Genomic DNA, 24,200 nt, shown 5'->3' on the forward strand with positions numbered 1-24,200 from the left:
ATGCAGCAAAAGCTAACAGAAGCAAGAAATTCCTACTAGAAAAGCCTGCATTAGCAAATGGAAAAGGTTTTCAGGTTAGTGCCAATAACATAAACCAGCATCCATTCAGAGCTAGATGTTCTCTGGTCTCAAAATATTTGCGAGAATTGTTATTTTATGCCTTTTCTTATTCCTCTATTAAGTTTTGTTTATCAGCCATTTTAGCATGTCTGCCAGTAGATCCTCCTTGTTCAAGGCAGTCTCATGTCAAATTGTTCTTGAGTGGGATTTTACATAAGACCACCAATAAAATTGGTGACCTTTCCTTGGGATATTAATTTTGTGTTAGAGAAGCTACTATTTGCTCCATTTGAACCAGTTAATCTGGCTGACTTGAGATTTTTAACATGGAAAAGTTTTTAATGATTGCTTTACCACTGCAAGAAGGTTATCAAAGTTGAAAGCTCTTGGAATGTGTCAACCCTACCTCATTTTCCATAGGGACAGGGTTTTTTTGAGGAACTAATTATTTTACGCCTGAAGTGGCAGCCAAGTTTACTTTAAGCCAAACTATCTATATCCCCATTTTCTTTACTGAATCTAAAAATGAGGGAGAAAGGATACTCCATACCTTCGATGTTTACAATCAAGTCTGATACTGTCTTGACAGAACTGTTTCTCTTATCTTTGCATTAATCATTTATTTTCTTGTGACGGTAAGGAGGAGGGACAACCTGTGTCAAAACAGGCCATTTCCAAATGGTTGTCTAAGGGTATTACCTTTTGTTATACTCTGCATAACAAATTTATTCCAGGCAGGTTCAAGGCCCTCTCTATAGCGTCTTGGCTTCATCTGCTGGTCCTCTATACATACTTTTACATTGCACTACTAGCTTGATTCCTTCTCTTGGTCCAGATCAAGCTTTTCTAGGACCATTCTCCTTCCACCTCCCAAATGTAGTTTGCTATGGTAATCAACCCATATAACTAAGGGTACTGCAGCAGTGGTCAGTGTGATGGAAGTGTAATACAGTTGTGTAAGCTGAACTTACCGTAATGGTAGATGTTCAAAAAAATCACTGCTACAGTAGCTGCTCCCTCCCTCCACCCCCTTGTTTTTTGTTGTGTTTTTTTCTGCCATTGTGTGGACGTTTGTTTTGTTGTTCCTAGCATAGTCCTTTCAGGGCTTAGCCTTCCTCTTTCTGCTGGCAGGAATGCCCCCAAAGTTATTTAATCTGCCCATGAGTTGCTTGATAGCTTGGGTACATGGAAAGTGCCCTGAAGCTTTTGAAGCTGGCTGGCCATTATATCCTTGGCAGGATGTAACCCATGTAGCTAAAGCTTCTGCAGCAGTGATCATTCGAACATCTCCTGTTCTGGTTAGTTCAACGTAAACAACTGTACTTTCCTTGCTGAACCGTTTTGAGTGGTCTTCACTAAGTGCCTTGCACTAGCCATTGCTTTTTGCAGAACTTGGGGAATTCAGATATTCCTGTATCTAGAGGACCATTTTATACAGACTTCCTCTCAGCAGATTCTTCTGCAGCATCTCATCTTAACTATTTCTCCTAGTCAGAGTCTGGGGTTCACCATCAGTTTAAAAAAGTGCACTTTGAATCCTACCCAAGACATGGTCTTTCTTGGCTGCGGACTTTACACACAACTCATGCAGGCTTTCCTCCATCCTAGACATAGACAACACTACAGTCATATGGTACATAAATGGGGGGGGGGGTGAGACAACATCCAGTCACCTACCCAGATTGACTCTTCTGGTGTGTGAACAGGCTATAAAAGCAAACCTGTTGCTGCAAGCAGTTTACATTTCCTTTCAGGACAACGTCCTGGTGGAGTTTAAGATGATCAAGGGAAGACCCTCACAAATAGTTGCCAAACAGTGAGGTCTTCCTAGACATCATCCACAAATTAAGTATTCCTCAGACTTGTTTGCCTCCATCCACAACAGACGACTACAGTTATTTTGCTCCAGGATTCCTTGTCCTTAGGCATGGAAGATGGATGCCATGTCCTTTCTCTGGAAAAGGAACTTTTATGCCTTCTCTCATCTGATTGTACTTCCCAAGGTCTTACAATCCAGAAATCTTGTTGATGGCATCTTTTTGGCCTAGGTAGCATTGATCCTCCCTTCTCTACCACCTAGCCGGTGCTCAGCACCACAAGTGGTGTGTGAGCAAGTCCACTCTATGGTGCAACAAGAGCTCACTTTTTCCATCCAAACCTATCATCATTCAGCCTGACTTTATGGATGATAGAAAAGTGGTGTCTAAAAGGAATATGAATCCTGAGGATGGTGCTACAGGTTCTTCAGGAGGCAAGAAAACCTCCCTCTAGAAAATTTTATCCAGATGGAAAAGATTTTTTGTCTAGTGTCATGCTAGAAAACAGGACCCAGTACGAGCTGGGTCCCTACTATCATCTCATTTGTGTGAGCTACTTAAAGCTGGTTTTACCTGCTCCTCGATTTAAGGCTCACTTATTGGTCATTTCTGTATGCTTACCTCTAGATACCCACCACCATTCTTTCCAGGCTAGAGGTTACAATTTTTAAAAGGCAGTCTTCATTTAAAACCTCCTAGTAAAGCTATTCCCCCTTTTTGGGATATTAATTTTATCACTGAAAAGCTTATTGTTCCTCCCTTGGAACCAGCAGGTCCTGCCTTTCTTAGTTTTTGTACTTTGAAAACCATAATTCTAGTGGCCCTTACTTCATCTTGAAGAGTTTGAGCTCCAAGCCCTGATGTCATCACTGCTTTGTGACTCTGAGGACCAACCCTTTATTTTTATGCCTAAAGTGCTCAATGAGCTGGCCCTCAGTTAGGCCATCAATCTTCATGTTTTTTTCTCCAATCCTCAGAACAAGGGAAATCGAATCCTATACACTCTGGATGCACTCAGGCAGCTGAGATTTTACTTGGACAAGAGCAAGTCCATTTGCAAGACTGACCAGTTTTCTTTCAAGGACGCTAAGTTTAGAAACCCGGTTGCCAAACAAACTATCCTTAACTGGATTTCTAAGTCCATTTCCTTTTGTTACTCTCATCATGGGAAGTTTTTACCTTCTGATAGAAAAGCAGATTCTGTTAGAGCTGTGGTTTTCTTTGAAGCTTTTTACAAGGGTACTGACTTGAGCCATCCTAGAAGCAGTAACTTGGTCTTCTGTACATACCTTTATCAGACACTACAGGGTAGATGTTTTCTCTAGATCCAGTACCTCCTTTGCCAAGTTAATTCTCTGGATTGATTGGCAGTTCTAGCACTAATACATCCACCCGTAACACTTACTAAGCTTTGGAATCATCCAGCAGTTTGGAATATTGCAACAGTGATCTAAGGAAGGACGTAGCATAGTTGTACAAGAACTTACTGTACCGTTAGATGTCTTATTGATCACCGTTTCATTGTTCCTTCCAATCTGTCCATTCCCCTTAAGTACCTTTAACCAGGTATTGCCTTTGTCACTGACCAAGTGGGAGCTATTCCTTGCCTTCTCCCCTCTTAGCTGACCTTTTTGTCTATATCCTGCAGTGTTTTCAGGTCTTCTTGCCTTGAGATAGGCTGAGGTTAGCATGTTTGTGTCTGCTTACACCTGCAAGCTTAAGTCGTAGATCACATGTATGGGTGTATGGAAGGTTTTGGCTTTGGTACCCAACAGTCTGGAAAACTGCAAGAGTGATCAGCAGGACATCTACTGTTATAGTAAATTCTTACACATCTGTCCTTTGTCTACAAAGTAAATTTTTTCAATAGCATGAACTGTTGCTTTGCTACATGCTTTTATTTTCTGTAATATTTTAAAGTTACAGCAGGCAGCACCAACACGGGAGTCCTGTTTTTATTAATATTCATTGGCTAATGAAGTTAATGAATATTCACTAATAGAGGTTCATGAATATTCGTTAACTAATGGAGTTGAGGAATATGCACAAGCAAGTACTTCCATCCATTATGTGCAAATCCATTCCTTCAGTCAGATGACCTGTCACTAAGGTTATTTTAAGCATGGTGTAATGGATTTTCATATGACAGTCCCATTAGGAATGCACACATCTGTGCAGATTGAAGGGGGTTGTACACACATTTCTTTTCTCATAGTCTTATAACTTCCTGGAAGCATGGTTATATTGTGGTGATGACTTGCGATCAGTTCTGCATTATTGGTATATGATATGATTGCCAGTTTCTCTTCTCACTTTAGTCTTGCTGTTATTTTCTGAACCTTTGATCAGTTGCATTTGGATATTTTTCATTCTTTTCTGCCCCCCCCCCCCCAAAAAAAAATAGTATGCGCGCACACCCCTCCAACACGTCCCACATCATTTTAGCTAATTCATTCCTGCAATTTGCCAGTATTGTGCCTTAAAGCTACTCGGGTACCTAGGTTATTGTTATGGAAGTTAAGCTTCTTTTGTTAGGAGACTAGTAAATATCAACCTAGTATATACCACTGCTCGTTTTACACCCTATCTTGATTGCCTTTATGTAAAAGTATCTGTGAAGTAGACACTGAGTTTAGAATAAAACTAGACCCAGTGCGCTATTAAAACATTCATTAAAATATTTTTATCCTTTGACCAATGCTTGACAAACTGAAACATTGGACATGTTTGCTTTTCAGGTTGGGTACACTCCAGACTGGATTTTCTTGCTGAGGAATGTGATGAGGATAAGCCCAGACCAAGGTCAGCAGTTTGCTCAGATGTTGGTACAGGATGAAGAACCCCTTGCTGACATCACTCAGGTAATGAATGTTTCTCTTGTAGTCTGATTAAGAACTCATCTTTGTCCCAAGAAAGAACAAAAAAAAATTTTTTCCTTTTATAGTTCAAACTGTAAGTCTCACAGCTGCACATAAATATAATTAATTGGGATGGAAACTATCCTGTCTGTATGAACAAATTAATGTTGAGAAATCAGACATTAACGAATGTTTTAGTTCATTTATTATTTATTTATTGCATTTGTTAACCGGGAAAATCCACTGGGCCTGTAAAGAGCCCATTTTCAGTGGAGGCCAGGGGATAAAAGCTCCACAATGATGCAGACATACAATTAGAGTGAAAATCACTAAGAAAAACAAGATAGTACAATACAGTTAACATTGCATGAGACTGGTATATAGCGGCAAAGGTGTATGAAGAAAAATACAGTCATTAACATATAACAGAATCATAGATATATAAAAATCATATAGTACAATTAAGCATTGCAAGACTTTGTGTAATAGAGGCAACAGTGTTGGAATAAAGAAAAATAAAATCACTGATATGTACAAGTAGACAGGCTACAGTTTATTTTTGTCTGTTTACTTTTGCACATTGTATTGGCATCTGTCCAGTTAATAAGTGTTCTACAACGGGGGAAGTATTATTTTGATCTAATAACATATAATGCTATAAACTATGGTTAAAACTAAATTTGTATTTAGTGGTTTATACTCTGTTTCTTCAGAAAGCATGCTCAGCAAGTTGAAAACTTGGCAAAAAAAAGTCATTATTTTAGATTTTGTCTTACTAATTAATACATTGACAGTCCAGTTTTTGGTACAGGTGATATGATTTTTTTGCATTAAATTTGAGATGTTGAATTAAAAAAGTCAGTAGTCTTGTTTTATTTGCTTGGGAGTGAATATGTTAATTTACCAAGATCACTGAATTAGAAATACTTTGCATGTCTTTAAAAATGATTGGAATATGATTGCACAAAGTGATGAAATAAAAATGCCAAAACATGCATTATTATCCTGTAATCTCTTGTGATAAATGTGTAGATGTTTAATATTTTGTTTCAGCAGTGTTAACTGGGAAAGCTGCAAAAGGCCCAATGTCTGGCCCAACTTCCAGGGATTTCCACGTTTCCCCATATAGGCCAGGTTGGGTGCCTTCCTACTTAGACATCAGCATGTCTGTAGCATTACAGACATCCACCCATGCCATGGATTTCTTTTCTCTCTTTTTTTTCTTGCCTTTTTTTTTTTCATTTTGCAGTAGATAAGACATGCAAGTAGTACTAAAGCATCGTTTATCTGTCAGTTTGGTCTGAGTCTATATATAGTATTAGAGTGGGCTAAAGTCTTATTTTCTTTTGCCTATAAAAGCCTAGGAGAGTTTGGGCATCAAGGACTACAAGTGTCAGAATGTAAAGTTAGTTGCAAATCTGTAGGAAGTAGATCTCCGTTAAGCACTTCAGAATCAATGTGTGCGTTGCTTGGGATAGGAGCACAGTGCCTCTTCCTGTCCCCATTTTCCTGAGGACAGTCAAGTGGATAACCAAATTCTCTCCAGGATTACTTGCACCAGAAAAGGCCTCTTCTAGGCCAGTCGCCGGTTCTCAGTGAGGTGCTTTCGCAGTCCCTGACACCCGCTACCTCAGAGCCACAGGCCGCCTCCGACTCCCACGTGGAGATGTCTAGGCCTCTGAATACTCGAGGTGTTGGGCCTACGGAAACTGTCTCACTGATGAAGGCTTGATGCCGAAACTGGTTTGAATCACAATAGAAGTGTTGTGCTGGGCATTTTTATGTCCTGTTTCGTATAGGAATAAAGCTTTAGAACTACCTTGCTGGCCGTTGGTGTTTTCCTACGGAAACTAACCCTTCAGATGGGTCCAGAGCCGCTGAGCAGGCATCTGCTTCTGAGGGTGTTTTCAGACCTTCACAGCTTACCATAAAAACTACAGCCAAGTCTAAAACTCCATTAAAGACAAAGAAGCAAGTACAGCAATCACCTGGACAGGCTTCCATGCCTAAAAAACAATGCTCAAAATGGCCGAAGACTTAATTACTCTGATCAGGGGTTCCCATCCCTCTCCTGATAAAAGGCCTAGGCAGGATACAGACTGATTCCTCTGACCAGGTTTCCATTTCCTCTGATTCCTCTTCAGACCAGGGATACTCTTTACCCCCCCTATGAGGACTCTGATGCTGAAGAATCAATTCCTTCAGCCTCTCCTCCTGAGGATTATTCTTTTGGGGAAACTTTATATACCATGAGGGAGCATTTCAACTGGGAGGGCCAGGATTACTCAGAATCGAAGAAAAGGCTCAGAGACTTTTTTATTACTTCAGCACAGATCCCTTGCTATTCCACCAGTATTAGATATTGTGGATGATGTGTTCTCTGAATCCAGTTTAAACCCTGATTCTTTGCCCCCTGCTCCAGTCAAGCCAGACTGGTACTACAGAGTCCCTGACTCTCTCAAATTTCTTTATAAAAGCCCTGCTGCTGACCCAGAAACTATTTCCCAGGGTCCCAAAGGGGTAAAGGTTTCTACGGCTAAGAATCCAGTTCCCTCTGACAGGGATTCTAGAGCATTAGACAGATGGGGAAAGAAAGTTTTCACTTCTGCAACTTTAGCAGTGAGCTTTAACTTGCCATTTTCACATGCTTAAATACCAACAATATTTAATGTCTCTGTTAAAACAGAAAATGATTACAAGTTCAGAACAGGAAATGCAGGATGTTCGTGTTACCCTGCTGCAGTCATCACACTTGGGGTTATTCTGTCGTCAGGCGGTCCCGCAGTCGGCCTGAATTCCAAAGTCTTGGTCCGGCGTCAGTTGCTGTCGCTTCTTCCCTGACGTCATTGTGCCAGGGGTATATAAGAGGCATCCGATGCCATTTTCTTCAGTCTTTCTTGCCGTGCAGTGCCCAAAGCAGAAGCAGTTTGCAAGCGCCGGTCGGCCGACACCTGAGATTTTTCGAATCGAGTTTGTCCGAAGTCTTCAAAGCTAAGTATCCCGTTGGGGAACCTTTTTCTTGCCTCAGTCCGATGTCAGAAAAAGTTAACAATTGCATTTCTTGTGGGAAGCAAATACCTCATAAGGACTTTCCTTCTTATAGGTTCATAGGTTTATACTAGGCTATCTGCCCTAAGGCATTTATAAGCCTAGCCCAAACTTTTGTGGCTTACGCCACCCCTTATATGAAAAAAATACTGTACCCATTAGTTTGTTGTGCTTCTGTCCAGCAGTGACACAGAGATGATTCCCGGGGTAAACCTACGATCTCCCATCCACAGGTCAAGATTCTTATTGTATACCTTGCCTAGGCCCAGACCACGACGTCACTGGTTGTCTGTTCTGTGCCGGATTCAATAAGCGAACTATAAAGCAACGCTTTGATTTCGCACGACACTACTTCGGTAGGAAATTTTATTACACTATGCCGTCTGAGCAACCGACTACCGGCGTGCATAAAAAATGCAAAGATAAAGACAGGCAGCCTAGATCCAAGCCAGACTCCGAGGCCTCGGCTGGGCCAGTCGCCGGTTCTCCGGTTTTCAGTGAGGCGCCTACACAGTCCCTGGCTACTGCAGAATTGGATCCCCAGACCGCTTCGGATTCTCCAGCAGAGAGTTCTAGGCCGACACAGCCATTTTCTTTAGGACCTACCGACGACATTGCAGAAGGAGAAGCCGGTGCTGTAGAAACACCTTCGGTTTCTGAAGATGTCTTCAGGCCGACTACACTCGCCATAAAATCTTATGCTAAGCTTAAGACTCCTCTAAAACTAAAAAAAGACTGCACTTCAGTCTCCAGTTCAAGGCCCCATGCCTAAGAAACAGATGCTTAAAATGGCTGAAGATTTGATTTCTTTAATCAGAGGTTCCCACCCCCCCGACAAAAGGCCTAGACAAGAGGAGGATTATGCCTCCTCTGATCAAGTGTCTGTTTCCTCAGGCTCCCCTGAGGAACAGGATTACTCCTTTTCCCCCTTATGAAGATTCCCATGCTGAAGATTCCATTCCCTCAGCTTCTCCCCCTGAAGACCCTTCCTTTGGGGAAACCTTGCATGCCATGAGGGAACATTTCCACTGGGAAGGTCAGGACTACTCCGACTCAAAGAAAAGGCTCAGTTTCTTTTACTCCCCCAGCACAGACCACTTGCTATCCCCCCAGTTTTAGACATTGTGGATGATGTTTTCTTAGAATCTAGTCTAAATCCAGATTTTCTGCCTCCTGCTCCAGCCAATCCAGATAGATACTATAGAGTGCCTGACTCTCACAAATTCCTTTACAAAAGCCCTGTTGCTGATCCAGAGACAATCTCCCAGGGTCCCAAAGGGGCTAAGGCTTCTATGGCTAAAAATCCTGTACCCTCTGAAAGGGACCCCAGAGCACTAGATAGGTGGGGGAAGAAGGTTTACACCTCAGCTACTCTAGCTATGACAGCACTAAATTGTCAATTTCACATGCTTAAATACCAGCAATTCCTAATGTCTCAAATAAAACAAAAGATGAGCACGCACCCTCAACAGTCTGAATTCAAGGAAATGCAGGATCTGTTGCACGCAGCTGAACAGGTGGTCAAACATACTTTGCAATGTGGTTTTGATGCCTTGGAAGCTTCCTCTAGAGCAGCTGTTACTGGGTCTGTTATACGTAGGCATGCTTGGTTAAAGGAACAAACTCTGCCTGATCATTGTAAAGCAAAGTTACTAGATGCACCCTTACAGTCGGATGTCTTATTTGGGGTTAAAGCAGAGGAGGTTTTAAAGAAAATGGAGGATAAGGCAAAATCTATGCAGACTGTCATAGATTTCTTACAGATACAGCCCCCACGCTTCACCAGAAATTGGCCAACAAAAAATTGGTCCTTTCCAGCTTCTGACAGACCACAGAGGGGTAAATACAGGCACCCAAGGGGCAGAGGACAAGCACAAATCCCTTACAAACCTTGCCAATGGAGCACTGCAACACAGAAGGGAGGAGAAGACAGGTCCCAAACTACTAGAAGGCAAACACAATGACTTAAACCTCAAACTGCCAAGCAAAACTCTCTTGGCAGCTCCCTTGGGAGGAAAATTAGCATTTTTTGCAGACAGCTGGCGTATCGTCACAAAGGACAAATGGGTCCTAGACATTATCTCACAAGGATACAAATTCCATTTCCACACCTTGCCAAGGATAAAAGGAATGCCAAACCTGCCACAAAATTAATGGGCAGAGGCACAAAAACAAATTACAGCTCTCATGGACATGAGCCATTCACCTGGTACCTGCACAGGAGCAATGCCAAGGATTTTACTCAAGGCTCTTTCTAGTCCCCAGAAAGGACAATGCTTGGAGACCCATTCCGGACCTTTCAATTCTAAACAACTTCTTACAAGTACCCAAATTCAAAATGCTAACACTACAGCAGCTTCTTCCCATGTTGGGCAAGAATGCTTGGCTAGTAACGTTGGACCTCAAGGAGGCATATCTGCATGTCCCTATCAGACAAAATTGCAGAAGATACCTCCGTTTCATTGCAGGTTCAACCCAATACCAATTCTCTGCACTGCCCTTTGGCTTATCTACTGCGCCCAGGGTCTTCACAAAATGCCTGGCACCGGTAATTGCATACTGCAGACAAAGAGGAATTCAAATATACCCATACCTGGACGACTGCCTCATCCAAGCAGAAAGCAAGGACATTCTCTTATAACATCTGGCTTTTGTAAAACACCTTCTAAGTTGCCTAGGGTACACAGTAATCGAAAAGAATCAAAACTAGTACCCTCACAAAATATGACATTCCTGGGTGCCAGCTTGAATACAGTGGCCCAGATGGCTTATCTGATGCCAGACAAACAATTACAATTAACTCACTACTTCAGAACAATGGCAACAAATACCTAACTCCCTGCAAGAAAAATTCTGCAGGCCTTGGGCTTCATGGCATCTTGCATACTACTAATACCATTTGCAAAACTGCATATGAGGAAATTACAATAGTACCTAAAAGGTGTATGGACTCAACACAGCCACAGCTTGGAAACAATGATACCTCTCATTCCCTGCCTTCAACAGGAGTTTCTATGGTGGTCACAGGCATGTCACCTCAACAAGGGTCAGCCTTTCACCTTACCCCCAGCCAGGCAAACTATGACAACAGATGCATCGGACTGTGCTTGGGGGTGGGGGGGGGGGTGCACGCATGCAGGATGGTGAGTTCAAGGCATATGGACTGCAGATCAAAGGAATCTGCACATCAATCAAAAAGAAATGCTAGCTGTACAGAATGCTCTGACAGCCTTCAAGGACCTCTTACATCCAGGACAGCTTATCATAAGGACAGACAACACCACAGTAATGTGGTATATAAACAGACAAGGGGGTACACACTCCTACCCTCTATGCAGGCAAGCAATGACCTTGTGGAACACAGCACTGGCATACCAAGTTCAATTACAAGCTCAATTCCTGCCAGGAAAAGTGAACACATTGGCAGACGACCTAAGCAGAAACATCATGGATCCCCACGAGTGGAAACTGGATCCACAAGTATTTGCAATGATAACTCCGAAATGGGGGCACCCAGACATAGACCTGTTTGCCAGCCCCCAAAACTATCCACTAACAAAATTTTGCACAAGGACTTTTCACCATCAAGCTTGGAAAGTGGACGCACTCTCATTCAGTTGGAAAATGCTGACAGTATATGCCTTCCCTCCATTGCCCCTTCTCACAAAGGTACTGCGGAAAGTCTGGATGGAGAGACCCCGGATGATACTCATTGCCCCAGACTGGCCACGCCAGCACTGGTACCGACTATTAAGGAATATGGCCCAGGGCCCACCATGGATTTTACCTCAAATTACTCATCTGCTCACACAGCAAGGCAGTCAGATTCTACACAGCCAGCTCAAAACCTTAAACTTGGCTGCATGGCAAATCACCTAAGCAACCAGCCAGCTCCTCTTTCACAAGCTGTTATGGATGTTATTCTGGAGGCCAGGAGGCCCAGCACCAGGAAAGCCTACTCAGACAAATGGAAAAGGTTTTGCGCCTGGAACCAAGCTAAAGGCCAAAATACCCTTCAGCCGGACATACCTCAGATTCTACAATATTTAACTGAGATGTTACACAAAGGGCTTCCTTTTTCATCTATTAAAATCCACACCTCCGCTATTTCAGCTCACTACAATCCGGATCCTCCCTTATTTTCACATCCACTCTTACGTCAGTTTCTCAGAGGGGCCAAAATCATTAGGCCTCCCAGGAGAGCACCAACACCTGCTTGGGACCTCAATTTTGTTCTGGAAAAACTTACGCTACCTCCTTTTGAGCCAGCTTTCTCAGCTGACTTAAAGTTTATAGCATGGAAGACTGCCCTGCTGCTAACAATTACTTCAGCCAGAAGAGTCTCAGAGCTTCAGGCATAATGGCAGTAGAGCCTTTCCTCATTTTTCATCAAGACAGAGTTTCTCTACGAACTAACCCCTCCTTTATGCCTAAGGTGGTATCCAGTGTGGCTGTACATCAAACCATCCATTTTACCCACCTTCTTTCCCAATCCACAGAACAAAGGAAAAAGACTCCTGCATTCCTTGGACATTCACAGGCAGCTACGTTACTACTTGGATAAAACTAAGGTTTTCAGAAAGTCTGACCAGCTTTTTTTGTATCCTATGCTACAGCATCACAAGGAAAGTGAGGAGTTATTCCTGGTCGAAGGCACTGTGGTTTATTTTATTTCAAAACAGACCATTTGCAAATGGATAGGACATTGCATACATTTTTGCTACACCCACCATGGAAAACCAGTTCCTGCTAGCATAAGGCCCCACTCTACCAGGGCAGCAGCTACATCTACAGCCTTCCTTAGGGGGGTGCCAACCAAGGATATTCTGGAAGCTGCAACTTGGAGTTCAGTACACACCTTCACCAAACACTATCACTTAGCACTTTACTCTAAGACTAGAGCTGGCTTCGCCACTGCAGTTTTGCAGGGCCTTCTAGCCTCCTCTAACCCTGTTTGACTCCACCTCCCATCCTTAGCTTTGGGATTCTACCCAAGTGTGATGACTGCACAGGGTAACACGATGAACATAGTACAGTTTTGTACCTACCATAAATGTAGATGTTCGAATGTATACCCTGCTGCAGTCCAGGTTACCCTCCCTCCATCCCCTCTGACCTAACTAAAACCTTTCAATACCTTAAAATCTGATACAACCTTTGTGGTGTATTTGCTTATAGCTGGAGGGGTGCTTTGTTTGTGCTAAACTTTTATTATTGGTACTATCTACTGACCACCTTTTGGGGGGGGGGGCACCTGACATCTGGGGCAAGAAAAACTGAAGAAAATGGCGTTGGATGCCTCTTGTATACCCCTGGCGCACTGACGTCGGGGAAGAAGCGACAGCAACCAATGCCGGACCAAGACTTTGGAATGCAGGCCCACTGTGGGACCGCCTGACGACAGGATAACCCCAAGTGTGATGACTGCAGCAGGGTATACACTCTAACATCTACATTTGTGGTAGGTACAAAACTGTACTATTTATTGCATGCAGCTGAACAAGTGGGAAAACCTACTCTGCAATGTGGTTTTTATTCATTAGAGGCTTCTTGTAGAGCAGCAGTTGCAGGATCTGTGATTCGAAGGTATGCTTGGTTAAAAGAACAAGGTTTACCTGATCATGTTGAGGCTAAATTATTGGATGCTCCTTTACAGCAGGATATTTTATTTGGTGTTAAGGCAGAAGAGGTATTAAAGAAAATGGAGGATAAGGCAAAATCTATGCAAACAGTGAAGGATTTCTTACAGGTACAGCCACCTCGATTTAGCAGAAATTGGCCCTCAAAGAATTGGTCCTTTCCAGTGTCAGACAGACCACAAAGAGGCAGATACAGACGCCCAAGAGGCAGATCTCAGCCCCAAGGCTGTTACAGACCACGACAGTCGGGTGCTTCAATCCCAAAAGGAGGGGAAGACGAGTCACAACCTTACAGGAAACAGTCCCAATGAATTCCGCCTTTGAATGCCAAGCACTTACCTTTTGGCAGCTCCCTTAGGGGGAAAACTGGCACTTCTTTCTCAAAATTGGCATATAATCACCCAAGACAAATGGGTTCTGAATATTGTGTGTCAAGGTTACAGGTTCCACTTTCACACTCCTACCAAGGCTAAACGTAATGCCAGACCTGCCACAAAATCAATGGGCAGAGGCACAAAAACAAATTACAGCCCTCATGGACATGAGAGCTATTCAAAAAGTGCCACAACAGGAACAAGGACATGGATTTTACTCTAGACTTTTCCTGGTCCCCAGAAAGGACAAAGCCTGGAGACCCATACTAGACCTCTCTACTCTAAATACTTACCTGGATGTTCCGAAATTCAAAATGTTGACACTACAGCAGCTTCTTCCCATGCTGGGCAAGAAGGCTTGGCTTGTTACTTTGGACCTCAGAGGCATACCTGCATGTCCTTATCAGACAAAATTGCAGAAGATACCTCAGATTGATAGCTGGTTCAACGCATTACCAATTCTCTGCACTGCCCTTTGGCTTATCTACTGCACCCAGGGTCTTCACAAAGTGCCTGGCACCAGTAATTGCATTTTGCAGACAAAAAGGAATTCAAATATATCCATACCTGGACGACTGCCTTATTCAAGCAGAGAACAAGGACACGCTCTACTAAAGCTTCTGGCGTTCGTAAAAAGATTATTAATTTGCCTGGGGTACACAGTAAACGAAAAGAAGTCAAAACTAGTACCCTCTCGAGGGTAATATTCCTGGGTGCCAGCTTAAGTACAACTGGCCAGATGGCTTATCTCACGCCAGACAAGCAAGAACAACTGACTCAGTACTTCCAATTGATGGCAACAAAAACTCAACTCCCTGCAAGAAAAATTCTGCAGGCCTTGGGATTCATGGCGTCCTGCATACTACAAATTCTATATGCCAGACTGCATATGAGGAAATTACAATGGTACCTAAAAAGTGTTTGGACTCGACACTGTCACAGTTTGGAAGCAGTAATACCACTAATTCCCTGCCTACAACAGGAGTTTTGATGGTGGGCACAGGCATGTCACTTCAACAAGGGACAGCCTTTCACTCTACCCACAGCCAGGCAGACACTAACAACAGATGCTTCGGATTATGCCTGGGGAGCACACATGGCAGGAAAATGTATTCAGGGCAAGTGGACCGCAGACCAAATGCATCTTTACATCAATCAAAAAGAGATGTTGGCTGTACAAAATGCCCTAACAGCTTTCAAGGACCTTCTGCATCCAGGACAACTATTATTAAAGACAGACAACACCACAGATGTCCTTCATGGATGCATCTGCAGTCATAACAGCTGGGTTGTCCTGTCGTCAGGCAGCCCTTCAGTCGGCCGGATTCCAAAGTCCGGTCCGCTTCGCTGATGTCGCACTTCACCCGACGTCATCTCTGTTGGTCTTCGGTATAAAGGCATCAGCCGACGCCATTTTCCTCAGTCTTTCTTGCAAGCAGAAGCTGTTGGCAAGTGCCGGTCGGTCGGATCCAGAGATTACTTCTACCGAATACTACAAGACTTCTAAAGCTAAGTACCCGTTGGGACTCTTTCTTGCCTCAGCCGATGTCAGAAAAAGTTAATAATTGTTTAACCTGTGGGAAACAAATACCTCATAAAGATTTCCACTCTTACTGTCTGCCTTGTTTAGGCCCAGCCCACGACGTAGCAGCCTGTTCGCCTGTGCTTCTTTCAACCGACGACGCTTAGGCGTCGGTCGGAGTTTGCAGAACAGTTTTTCGGTTCTGATTTTGCGTACATTATGCCGCCGGATCCTCCGACTCGCATTCTGCCAAAGATAAAGACCGACACTTTCGCGGTTTCGGCCGAAACCATGCTTAAGCAAACAGTGTCTCGGTTTCGCCGAAACCGAAAACTGATCAAAGTACAGCTGAATCTATCTCTACAGCTGAGGCCCCTGCTACAACTCTTGAATCGGCCTCAGAAATTTTATCCACTACGGTGGTTGCCACTGACTTATCAGACACCATTCCCTTGGATGTCTCTACCCCAGCACGTGGTGCTGCTAGGCCTCCAGCAGCCATGTCCATTAAGGCCTTCGCCAGGGCTAAAGCAGCCAAGACTACTAAAACAGTGCCTGTTAAACCCCCCTCAACCAGGCCCTCTTCTAGTTCTCAAATGCTTACTTTGGCAGAAGATTTAATTTCATTAATTAGAGGATCTCAATCTCACCCAGACAGGGCCTCTCAGCCCCCAGAGAAGAGACCTAGGACAGAGCCCCCTGAGCCAGTGTCCTCTGATGATTCTGCTGATGAATCAGACATAACTGACCAGCCAGAGGCTCCTTTCTCCAATTTTGAAGATTCTGATGCTGAAGAATCCATTCCAGCTGCTTGCCCTCCAGAAGAATTCTCCTTTGGGGAAACCTTACATGCCATGCGAGAGCAGTTCCAATGGCAGCAACAAGATTTTTCAGATTCCAGAAAAAGACTTAGAACCTTTCTGCACCTTCCACAGCACAGGCCCTTAGCTATACCTCCTGTTCTCTCTGTGGTAGATGATGCTTTCAATGATGTCTGCTCTGCTCCAGATTCATTACCCCAGCCCCTGCCAAACCAGACAGATTTTACAGGGTGCCAGATACTCATCACCACCTTTACAAGGCCCCACTTGCAGACCCCGAAACTATATCCCAGGGTCCCACCATAGCTAAAACCCTATTCCTTCTGAAAGGGAAGCAAGGTCATTAGACAGATGGGGTAAAAAGGTTTACACTTCAGCTACTCTCTCAGCTAGAGCTTTAAACTGTCAGTTTCACATGATACAATACCAAGAGTTTATGCTTGATCAGTTAACTAAAAAGCTAACCACTGATGAATCTCTTGACAAGAAATATGTATTAGAAATGGTAAATAACATACAACAGGTTAGTAACCATTCCTTAAAATGTGGCTATGATGCACTGGAGGCTTCATTTAGATCAGCCATGACTGGTACAGTGATAAGAAGGCATGCATGGCTAAAGGAGCAAGCTCTACCGGATCATGTTAAAGCTAAGTTGCTAGATGCTCCTATGGATAAGACAAGTTTGTTTGGTACACCTGCCCAGCAGGTTATGAAGAAAATGGAAGAAAAGGCAAAATCAGTTCAAACGGTTAAAGATTTCCTGCAGGTTCAACCCCCAAGGTTTAGCAGGAACTGGCCTGCCAAAATTTGGTCCTTTCCTGACTCCACAAGATTTCAAAGGGGCAGGAATAGACGTTCCAGAGGCAGAAACCAATCCAGAGGAGGTGCCTACAGAGGACGACAGTGGCAAGGTAACAACAGAGGCACAGACACAACCACTGCCACTACATCAACACAGCCACAGTGACTTAATCCTAAATCCGCCTACCCGGGAACAAATAGCAGCTCCTCTAGGCGGAAAGTTAACCTTATTTTCAAAGAACTGGCACCACATAACAAAAGACAAGTGGATTTTACAAACCATAGATCAAGGTTACCGATTTCACTTCCACACTTTTCCAGTCAAAAGAGGAATGCCAAATCTACCTCCAAATCAAAAAACACAGGCTCTACAACAGATAAAGGAGTTAGCAAACATGAGAGCTGTGGAAAAAGTGCCAACAGCAGAGCAAGGAAAGGGGTTCTACTCCAGACTATTCCTAGTTCCAAGAAAGGAAAAAAGTTGGAGACCAATTGTCCACCTTAAATACATACATCATTGTCCCAAAATTCAAAATGCTGACCCTACAGCAACTTCTTCCCATGCTGGGCAAGGAGTGTTGGCTGGTAACTCTAGATCTCAAGGAGGCATACCTGCACGTCCCCATTCGACCAATCTGCAGAAGATACCTCAGATTTCTTGCAGGATCAGAGCACTATCAATTCTCAGCATTGCCTTTGGCTTATCTACTGCCAGAGTATTCACAAAATGCCTGGCATCAGTAACATTGCAGACTACAGGGAATTCAAATTTACCCATACCTGGACGACTGCCTGCTACAAGGGGACAACAAAAGCAAGTTGACAACAGATTTACAAAGGGTCATTTACTTGCTACAAGCTCTGGGATACACAGTCAATTTACAAAAGTCAAGGCTGATACCATCCCAAACAAGGACATTCTTGGGAGCGGAATTGGACACAGTAAGACAAATGGCATTCCTAACTACAGAAAACAAAAGACCTCCTCTTTACTTCTTGGCACTAACAAAACTGAACAAGTTAACAGCAAGAAAGGTACTGCAGGCCTTGGGCTTCATGGCATCATGCATAATCTTGGTCCCATTTGCCAGACTACATATGAGAAAACTACAGTGGTACCTAAGGAATTTATGGTCCCAACACAGACACAGCCTAGAAACAGAAATCCCACTAATTCCATGCTTAAAACAGGACTTCCTATGGTGGGCTCAGGCATGCCAGTCAAACCCAGGCCTTCCCTTTCGCAGATGTCAAGCAAGCCAGAACATCACAACAGACGCTTCAGACCTAGGATGGGGGGCCCACATGCTGGACAAATGCGTGCAAGGATTGTGGACTCAGGATCAACTTCACCTGCACATCAACCTAAAAGAAATGCTGGCAGTAAAACTGGCAATTCAAAAGTTCAGACCATTTCTCAAAGAGGGCCAGTTGATGATGAGGACAGACAACACCACAGTCATGTGGTACATCAACAAACAGGGAGGCACTCATTCATACCCCTATGCAGAATGACTTTGGAGCTGTGGACCCTGGCACTCAGCTACAACATCCAGCTACAGGCAATATTTGTACCAGGAAAAGAAAATACTCTAGCAGACATATTAAGCAGAACCACATCAGATGCCCACGAATGGCAGCTGCACATCTTCAAGACCATCTCAAAGAAATGGGGAATGCCTCAGATAGATCCATTCGCATCACGTCACAATCACCGGCTCAAAAAATTCTGCACAAGGACATTCCACCCACTAGCATGGAAAGTGGATTCGCTCTCCTTCAGCTGGAAAGGCCTAACAGCATATGCATTCCCACCTCTTCCCTTGATACACAAAGTACTACTAAAAATCAAGGAAGAACATCCAAGGATAATCCTGATAGCTCCAAACTGGCCAAGACAACACTGGTACCCACTGCTGAGGAGCATGTCTCGGAACAATATGTGGCCAATACCCCTGATGCCTTTGATGCTAACTCAGAACAACTACAGCACCATACATCCAAACCTAAAAACGTTACAACTGACTGCATGGAACATCACATAGCAGCAGCTAATCAAGAACTTTCCCAAAGAGTTAAAGACATTATTCTTGAAGCACGCAGACCTTCAACAAGAAGGAACTACGCTGGAAAATGGAAAAGGTTTGTCATTTGGAGTTCTGAAAGAGGAAAAGATGTGTCAAACATAGATATGCCTAACATTCTGGAGTATCTGTACGAACTTCACCAGTCAGGCCTGTCCTACTCCACCACCAAGATACATGCATCAGCTATTTCAGCAGAATACAGCTTTGATCCACCTGTTTTTCACACCCTTTGCTCAGGCAGTTCCTCAGAGGAATCAAGAATGTAAAACCTCCAAGGAAACCACCATTACCAGCTTGGGACTTAAACTAGAAAAGTTGACACTATCACCCTTTGAACCAGCAGCAACAGCAGACCTACAACACCTGTCATGGAAAACTGCTTTCCTACTGGCAATTACTTCAGCAAGGAGGGTTTCAGAACTACAGGCCTTAATGGCAGTGCAACCCTTCCTAATCTTCCACCAAGATAGAGTGTCCATGAGGACTAATCCAACATTTATGCCTAAGGTGGTATCCAGAGTGTCCTTAAACCAGGCAATCCACCTACCTACCTTCTTTCCCAACCCACAAAACAGAGGGGAAAGAATACTGCATACCTTGGATGTACATAGACAGCTACGCTACTACTTGGACAGAACCAAAAGCAGCAGAAAGACTGACCAACTTTTTGTAGCCTATGCAACAGGAAGGGAAGGAAAAGCTATTTCCAAACAGACAATCTCCAAATGGATAGGAAATTGCATACGATTCTGTTACTCCTTCCATGGAAAACCAATTCCACAGAACATAAGACCTCATTCTACAAGGGCAACAGCCACTTCCACAGCCTTCGTGGCAACCAAAGACATTATTGAGGCGGCTACTTGGACCTCCGTGCATACATTTGCCAAGCATTATAATTTGCTTCTATATTCCAGATCCCGAGCAGGGTTTGCCACTGCTGGATCCTAAACACACCATAATCTACTTTTATCCTCCTCCCTAGTTGGCTGACTGCAGATGCATCCATGAAGGACATAGTACAGTTTTGTACCTACCATAAATGTAGATGTCCGAACTGGATAGCATCTGCAGTCAGGATTACCCTCCCTCCTTCCCCTCTGTGGTACTCCTAGGGTGTTTACCCTCCTAATAGCTAGCTGGTGGGGGGGAGTCTTTTATGGTGTATTTGTTTGTATATATGTACATACATGCTTATTTTTGTGTTTACCTCTATCCTTTTGGAAACATTGGCATCTATCCAAAACTTTAGCCTTCAAGAGGGCTTCTGGCATCTGGGGCAAGAAACACTGAGGAAAATGGCGTCGGCTGATGCCTTTAAGACCAACAGAGATGACGTCGGGTGAAGTGCGACATCAGCCAAAGCCGGACCCGGACTTTGGAATCCGGCCGACTGAAGGGCTGCCTGACGACAGGACAACCCAGCTGTTATGACTGCAGATGCTATCCAGTTCGGACATCTACATTTATGGTAGGTACAAAACTGTACTTTATGTGGTACATAAACAAGCAAGGGGGCACTCATTCTTATCCCCTATGCAGACCAGCCATGACCTTGTGGAACACAGCTCTAACCTATCAAGTTCATCTACAAGCACAATTCCTGCCAGGAAAGAAAAACACTGGCAGACGACTTAAGCGGAAACATCATGGATCCTCACGAGTGGAAATCCTCATGTATTCAGCATGATAACGCAAAAATGGGGGTGCCCAGACGTAGATCTTTTTGCCTCCCCAATGAATTGCCAGCTACAAAAATTCTGCACAAGGACTTATCACACACAAGCATGGAAAGTGGATGCTCTCTCGTTCAGCTGGAAAAGTTTAAAAGTTTATGCCTTTCCACCACTGCCTCTCCTTTCAAAGGTTCTCCTAAAAGCCAGACAGGAAAAACCGCAGATGATCCTGATTGCCCCAGACTGGCCACGCCAGCACTGGTACCCAATCTTAAAGAACTTAACTCAAGGCCCACCATGGATTTTACCTCAAACTCCGCACCTTCTGACTCAACAAAACAATCAGATCCTGCACAGTCAGCTCAACACCTTAAACCTGGCTGCATGGCAGATTCTTTAGTCAAGCAGACAACACCTCTCTCTAAAGCTGTTAGGGATGTCATTTTGGAGGCCAGGAGGCCTAGCACCAGGAAATCTTATTCAGAAAAGTGGAAGAGATTCTGTGCCTGGAACCAGGCTCAAAGCTTTGATCCTCTTGTCCCAAATATTCCTCAGATATTACAATATTTAACTGAGATGCAAAGGACTATCTTTTTCATCCATTAAGATCCATGCCTCTGCCATCTTGGCTCATTACAACACAGATCCTCCTATTTTCTCTAATCCATTGCTAAAACAGTACCTCAGAGGGGCTAAAAACATAAGACCACCCCAGAGAGCACCAACACCAACTTGGGACCTCAGTTTTGTCTTGGAAAAACTAACTTTACCTCCATTTGAGCCAGCCAATTCAGCAGAATTAAAATGCGTCATGGAAAATTGCTCTGCTTCTGGCAATAACCTCAGCACGAAGAGTCTCAGAGTTACAGGCACTAATGGCAGTGGAGCCTTTCATCATTTTTCACCAAGACAGGGTTTCTTTAAGAACAAACTCTTCATTTATGCCTAAGGTGGTATCCAGTGTGGCTGTTAACCAAACTATTCACTTGCCAACTTTTTATCCAAATCCCCAGAATAAAGGGGAGAGACTTCTGCATTCCTTGGACATCATCATTCTCTTTCGGCTTTTCCCGTTAGGGGTCGCCACAGCGGATCATCTCTTTCCATTTCTTCCTATCCTCTGCATCTTGCTGTGTCACACCAACCGCCTGCATGTCCTCTCTCACCACGTCCATAAACCTTATCTTAGGCCTTCCTCTATTCCTCTTACCTGGCAGCTCCATCCTTAGCATCTTTTTCCCAATATACCCATCATCCCTCCTCAGCACATGTCCAAACCAACGCAATCTCGTCTCTCTTGCTTTGTCTCCAAACTGTCCAACATGAGCTGACCCTCTAATATACCGATTCCTAATCCTATCCATCCTAGTCACACCGATTGCAAATCTTAACATCTTTAACTCTGCCACATCCAGCTCTGACTACTGCCTTTTTGTCAATGCCACTGTCTCCAACCCATATAACATAGCTGGTCTCACTACACTCTTGTAGACCTTCCTTTCACTCTTACGGATACCCGTCTGTCACAAATCACTCCTGACACTCTTCTCCACCCATTCCACCCTGCCTGTACTCTCTTCTTCACCTCTCTTCCACATTCACCATTACTCTGAACTGTTGATCCTAAGTACTTAAACTCGTCCACCTTTACCAACTCTACTCCCTGCATCCTCACCATTCCTCTACCCTCCCTCTCATTTACACACATATATTCTGTCTTAGCCCTGCTCACCCTCATTCCTCCGCTCTCTAGAGCATATCTCCACCTCTCCAGAGTCTCCTCAACCTGATTCCTACTCTCACTACAGATCACAATGTCATCTGCAAACATCATAGTCCACGGGGCCTCCTGTCTGATCTCATCTGTCAACCTGTCCATCACCACTGCAAATAAGAAAGGACTCAGAGCTGATCCTTGATGTAATCCCACCTCCACCTTAAACGGATCTGTCACTCCCACTGCAGTCCTCACCACTGTCACACTACCCTCGTACATATCCTGTACCACTCTTACGTACTTCTCTGCCACTCCCGACTTCCTCATACAATACCACAACTCTTCTCTAGGCACCCTGTCATATGCTTTCTCCAAGTCTACAAAGACACAATGCAACTCCTTCTGACCTTCTCTGTATTTCTCCATCAACACTCTCAGAGCAAACATTGCATCTGTAGTGCTCTTTCCTGGCATGAAACCATACTGCTGATCACTAATCATCACTTCCCTTCTTAACCTTGCTTCCACTACTCTTTCCCATAACTTCAAGCTGTGACTAATCAGTTTTATCCCTCTGTAGTTACTGCAGCTCTGCACATCACCCTTATTCTTAAAGATAGGTACCAAAACACTTTTTCTCCACTCCTCAGGCATCCTCTGACTTTCCAAAATTTCATTAAACAATCTAGTTAGAAATTCCACTGCCATTTCTCCTAAGCACCTCCATGCTTCCATTGGTATGTCATCTGGGCCAACAGCCTTTCCATTCTTCATCCTCTTCATAGCTGCCCTTACTTCCTCCTTGCTAATCTGTTTCACTTCCTGATTCACTATCCCCACATCATCCAACCTTCTCTCTCTCTCATTCTCTTCATTCATCAGCCTCTCAAAATACTCTTTCCATCTACTCAACACACTCTCCTCTCTTGTGAGTACCTTTCCTCACTATCCTTTATCACCCTTACATGCTGCACATCTTTCCCAGCTCTGTCCCTCTGTCTAGCTAATCGGTACAGGTCCTTTTCTCCCTCTTTAGTGTCCAATCTCGTACAACTCTCCATATGCCCTATCCTTAGCTTTCGCCACCTCTCTCTTTGCCATGCGCCTCATCTCCTTATACTCATGTCTACTTTCTTCATCTCTTTGACAATCCCACTTCTTCTTCGCCAGCCTCTTCCTCTGTATACTCTCCTGTACTTCCTCATTCCACCACCAGGTCTCCTTGTCCTCCTTCCTCTGTCCAGATGTCACACCAAGCACCTTTCTAGCAGTCACCCTTACTAGTTCTGCTGTAGTTACCCAGCTATTCGGTAACTCTCCACTGCCTCCCAGTGCCTGTCTTAACTCTTCCCTAAACTCCACTTCACACTCACCCTTTTTTAACTTTGTTTCTACTTGGACAAAACAAAAGCTTTCAGAAAAACTGAGCAATTGTTTGTAGCATATGCTGCAGGATCACAGGGAAAGGCTATTTCAAAGCAAACAATTTCAAAGTGGATAGGACACTGTATCCAGTTCTGCTACACACAGCATGGGAAACCTGTACCTAGTAACAGTAGGCCACATTCCACCAGGGCAACAGCCACTTCAACTGCCTACTTTAGAGGAGTACCTACCAAAGATATCTTGGAAGCTGCAACTTGGAGTTCAGTGCACACCATTACCAAGCATTATCACTTGCCTCTTTATTCTAGATCCAGAGCTGGCTTTGCCACTGCAGTGCTGCAGGGCCTCATAGCCACCCCAAATCCTCTGTAGAACCAGCCACCCTAACTCA

The 24,200-nt window shown here is 44.0% G+C and overlaps 1 protein-coding gene across 1 annotated transcript in view; it reads left to right on the forward strand.

Annotated features, from left to right (window-relative positions):
• The window catches only part of CLTC (clathrin heavy chain), a 2,794,584-nt gene that overhangs the window by 823,235 nt on the left and 1,947,149 nt on the right, over nucleotides 1-24,200 (forward strand). The window contains exon 11 of the mRNA XM_044054892.1: nucleotides 4,616-4,738. Within this exon, the coding sequence (XP_043910827.1) occupies nucleotides 4,616-4,738 (123 nt within the window). The remainder of the gene's footprint in view (nucleotides 1-4,615; nucleotides 4,739-24,200) is intronic.

This window comes from Protopterus annectens, chromosome 13.part0, assembly GCF_019279795.1.
Source record: "Protopterus annectens isolate FY-2018-M chromosome 13.part0, PAN1.0, whole genome shotgun sequence".
NCBI lineage: Eukaryota > Metazoa > Chordata > Ceratodontiformes > Protopteridae > Protopterus > Protopterus annectens.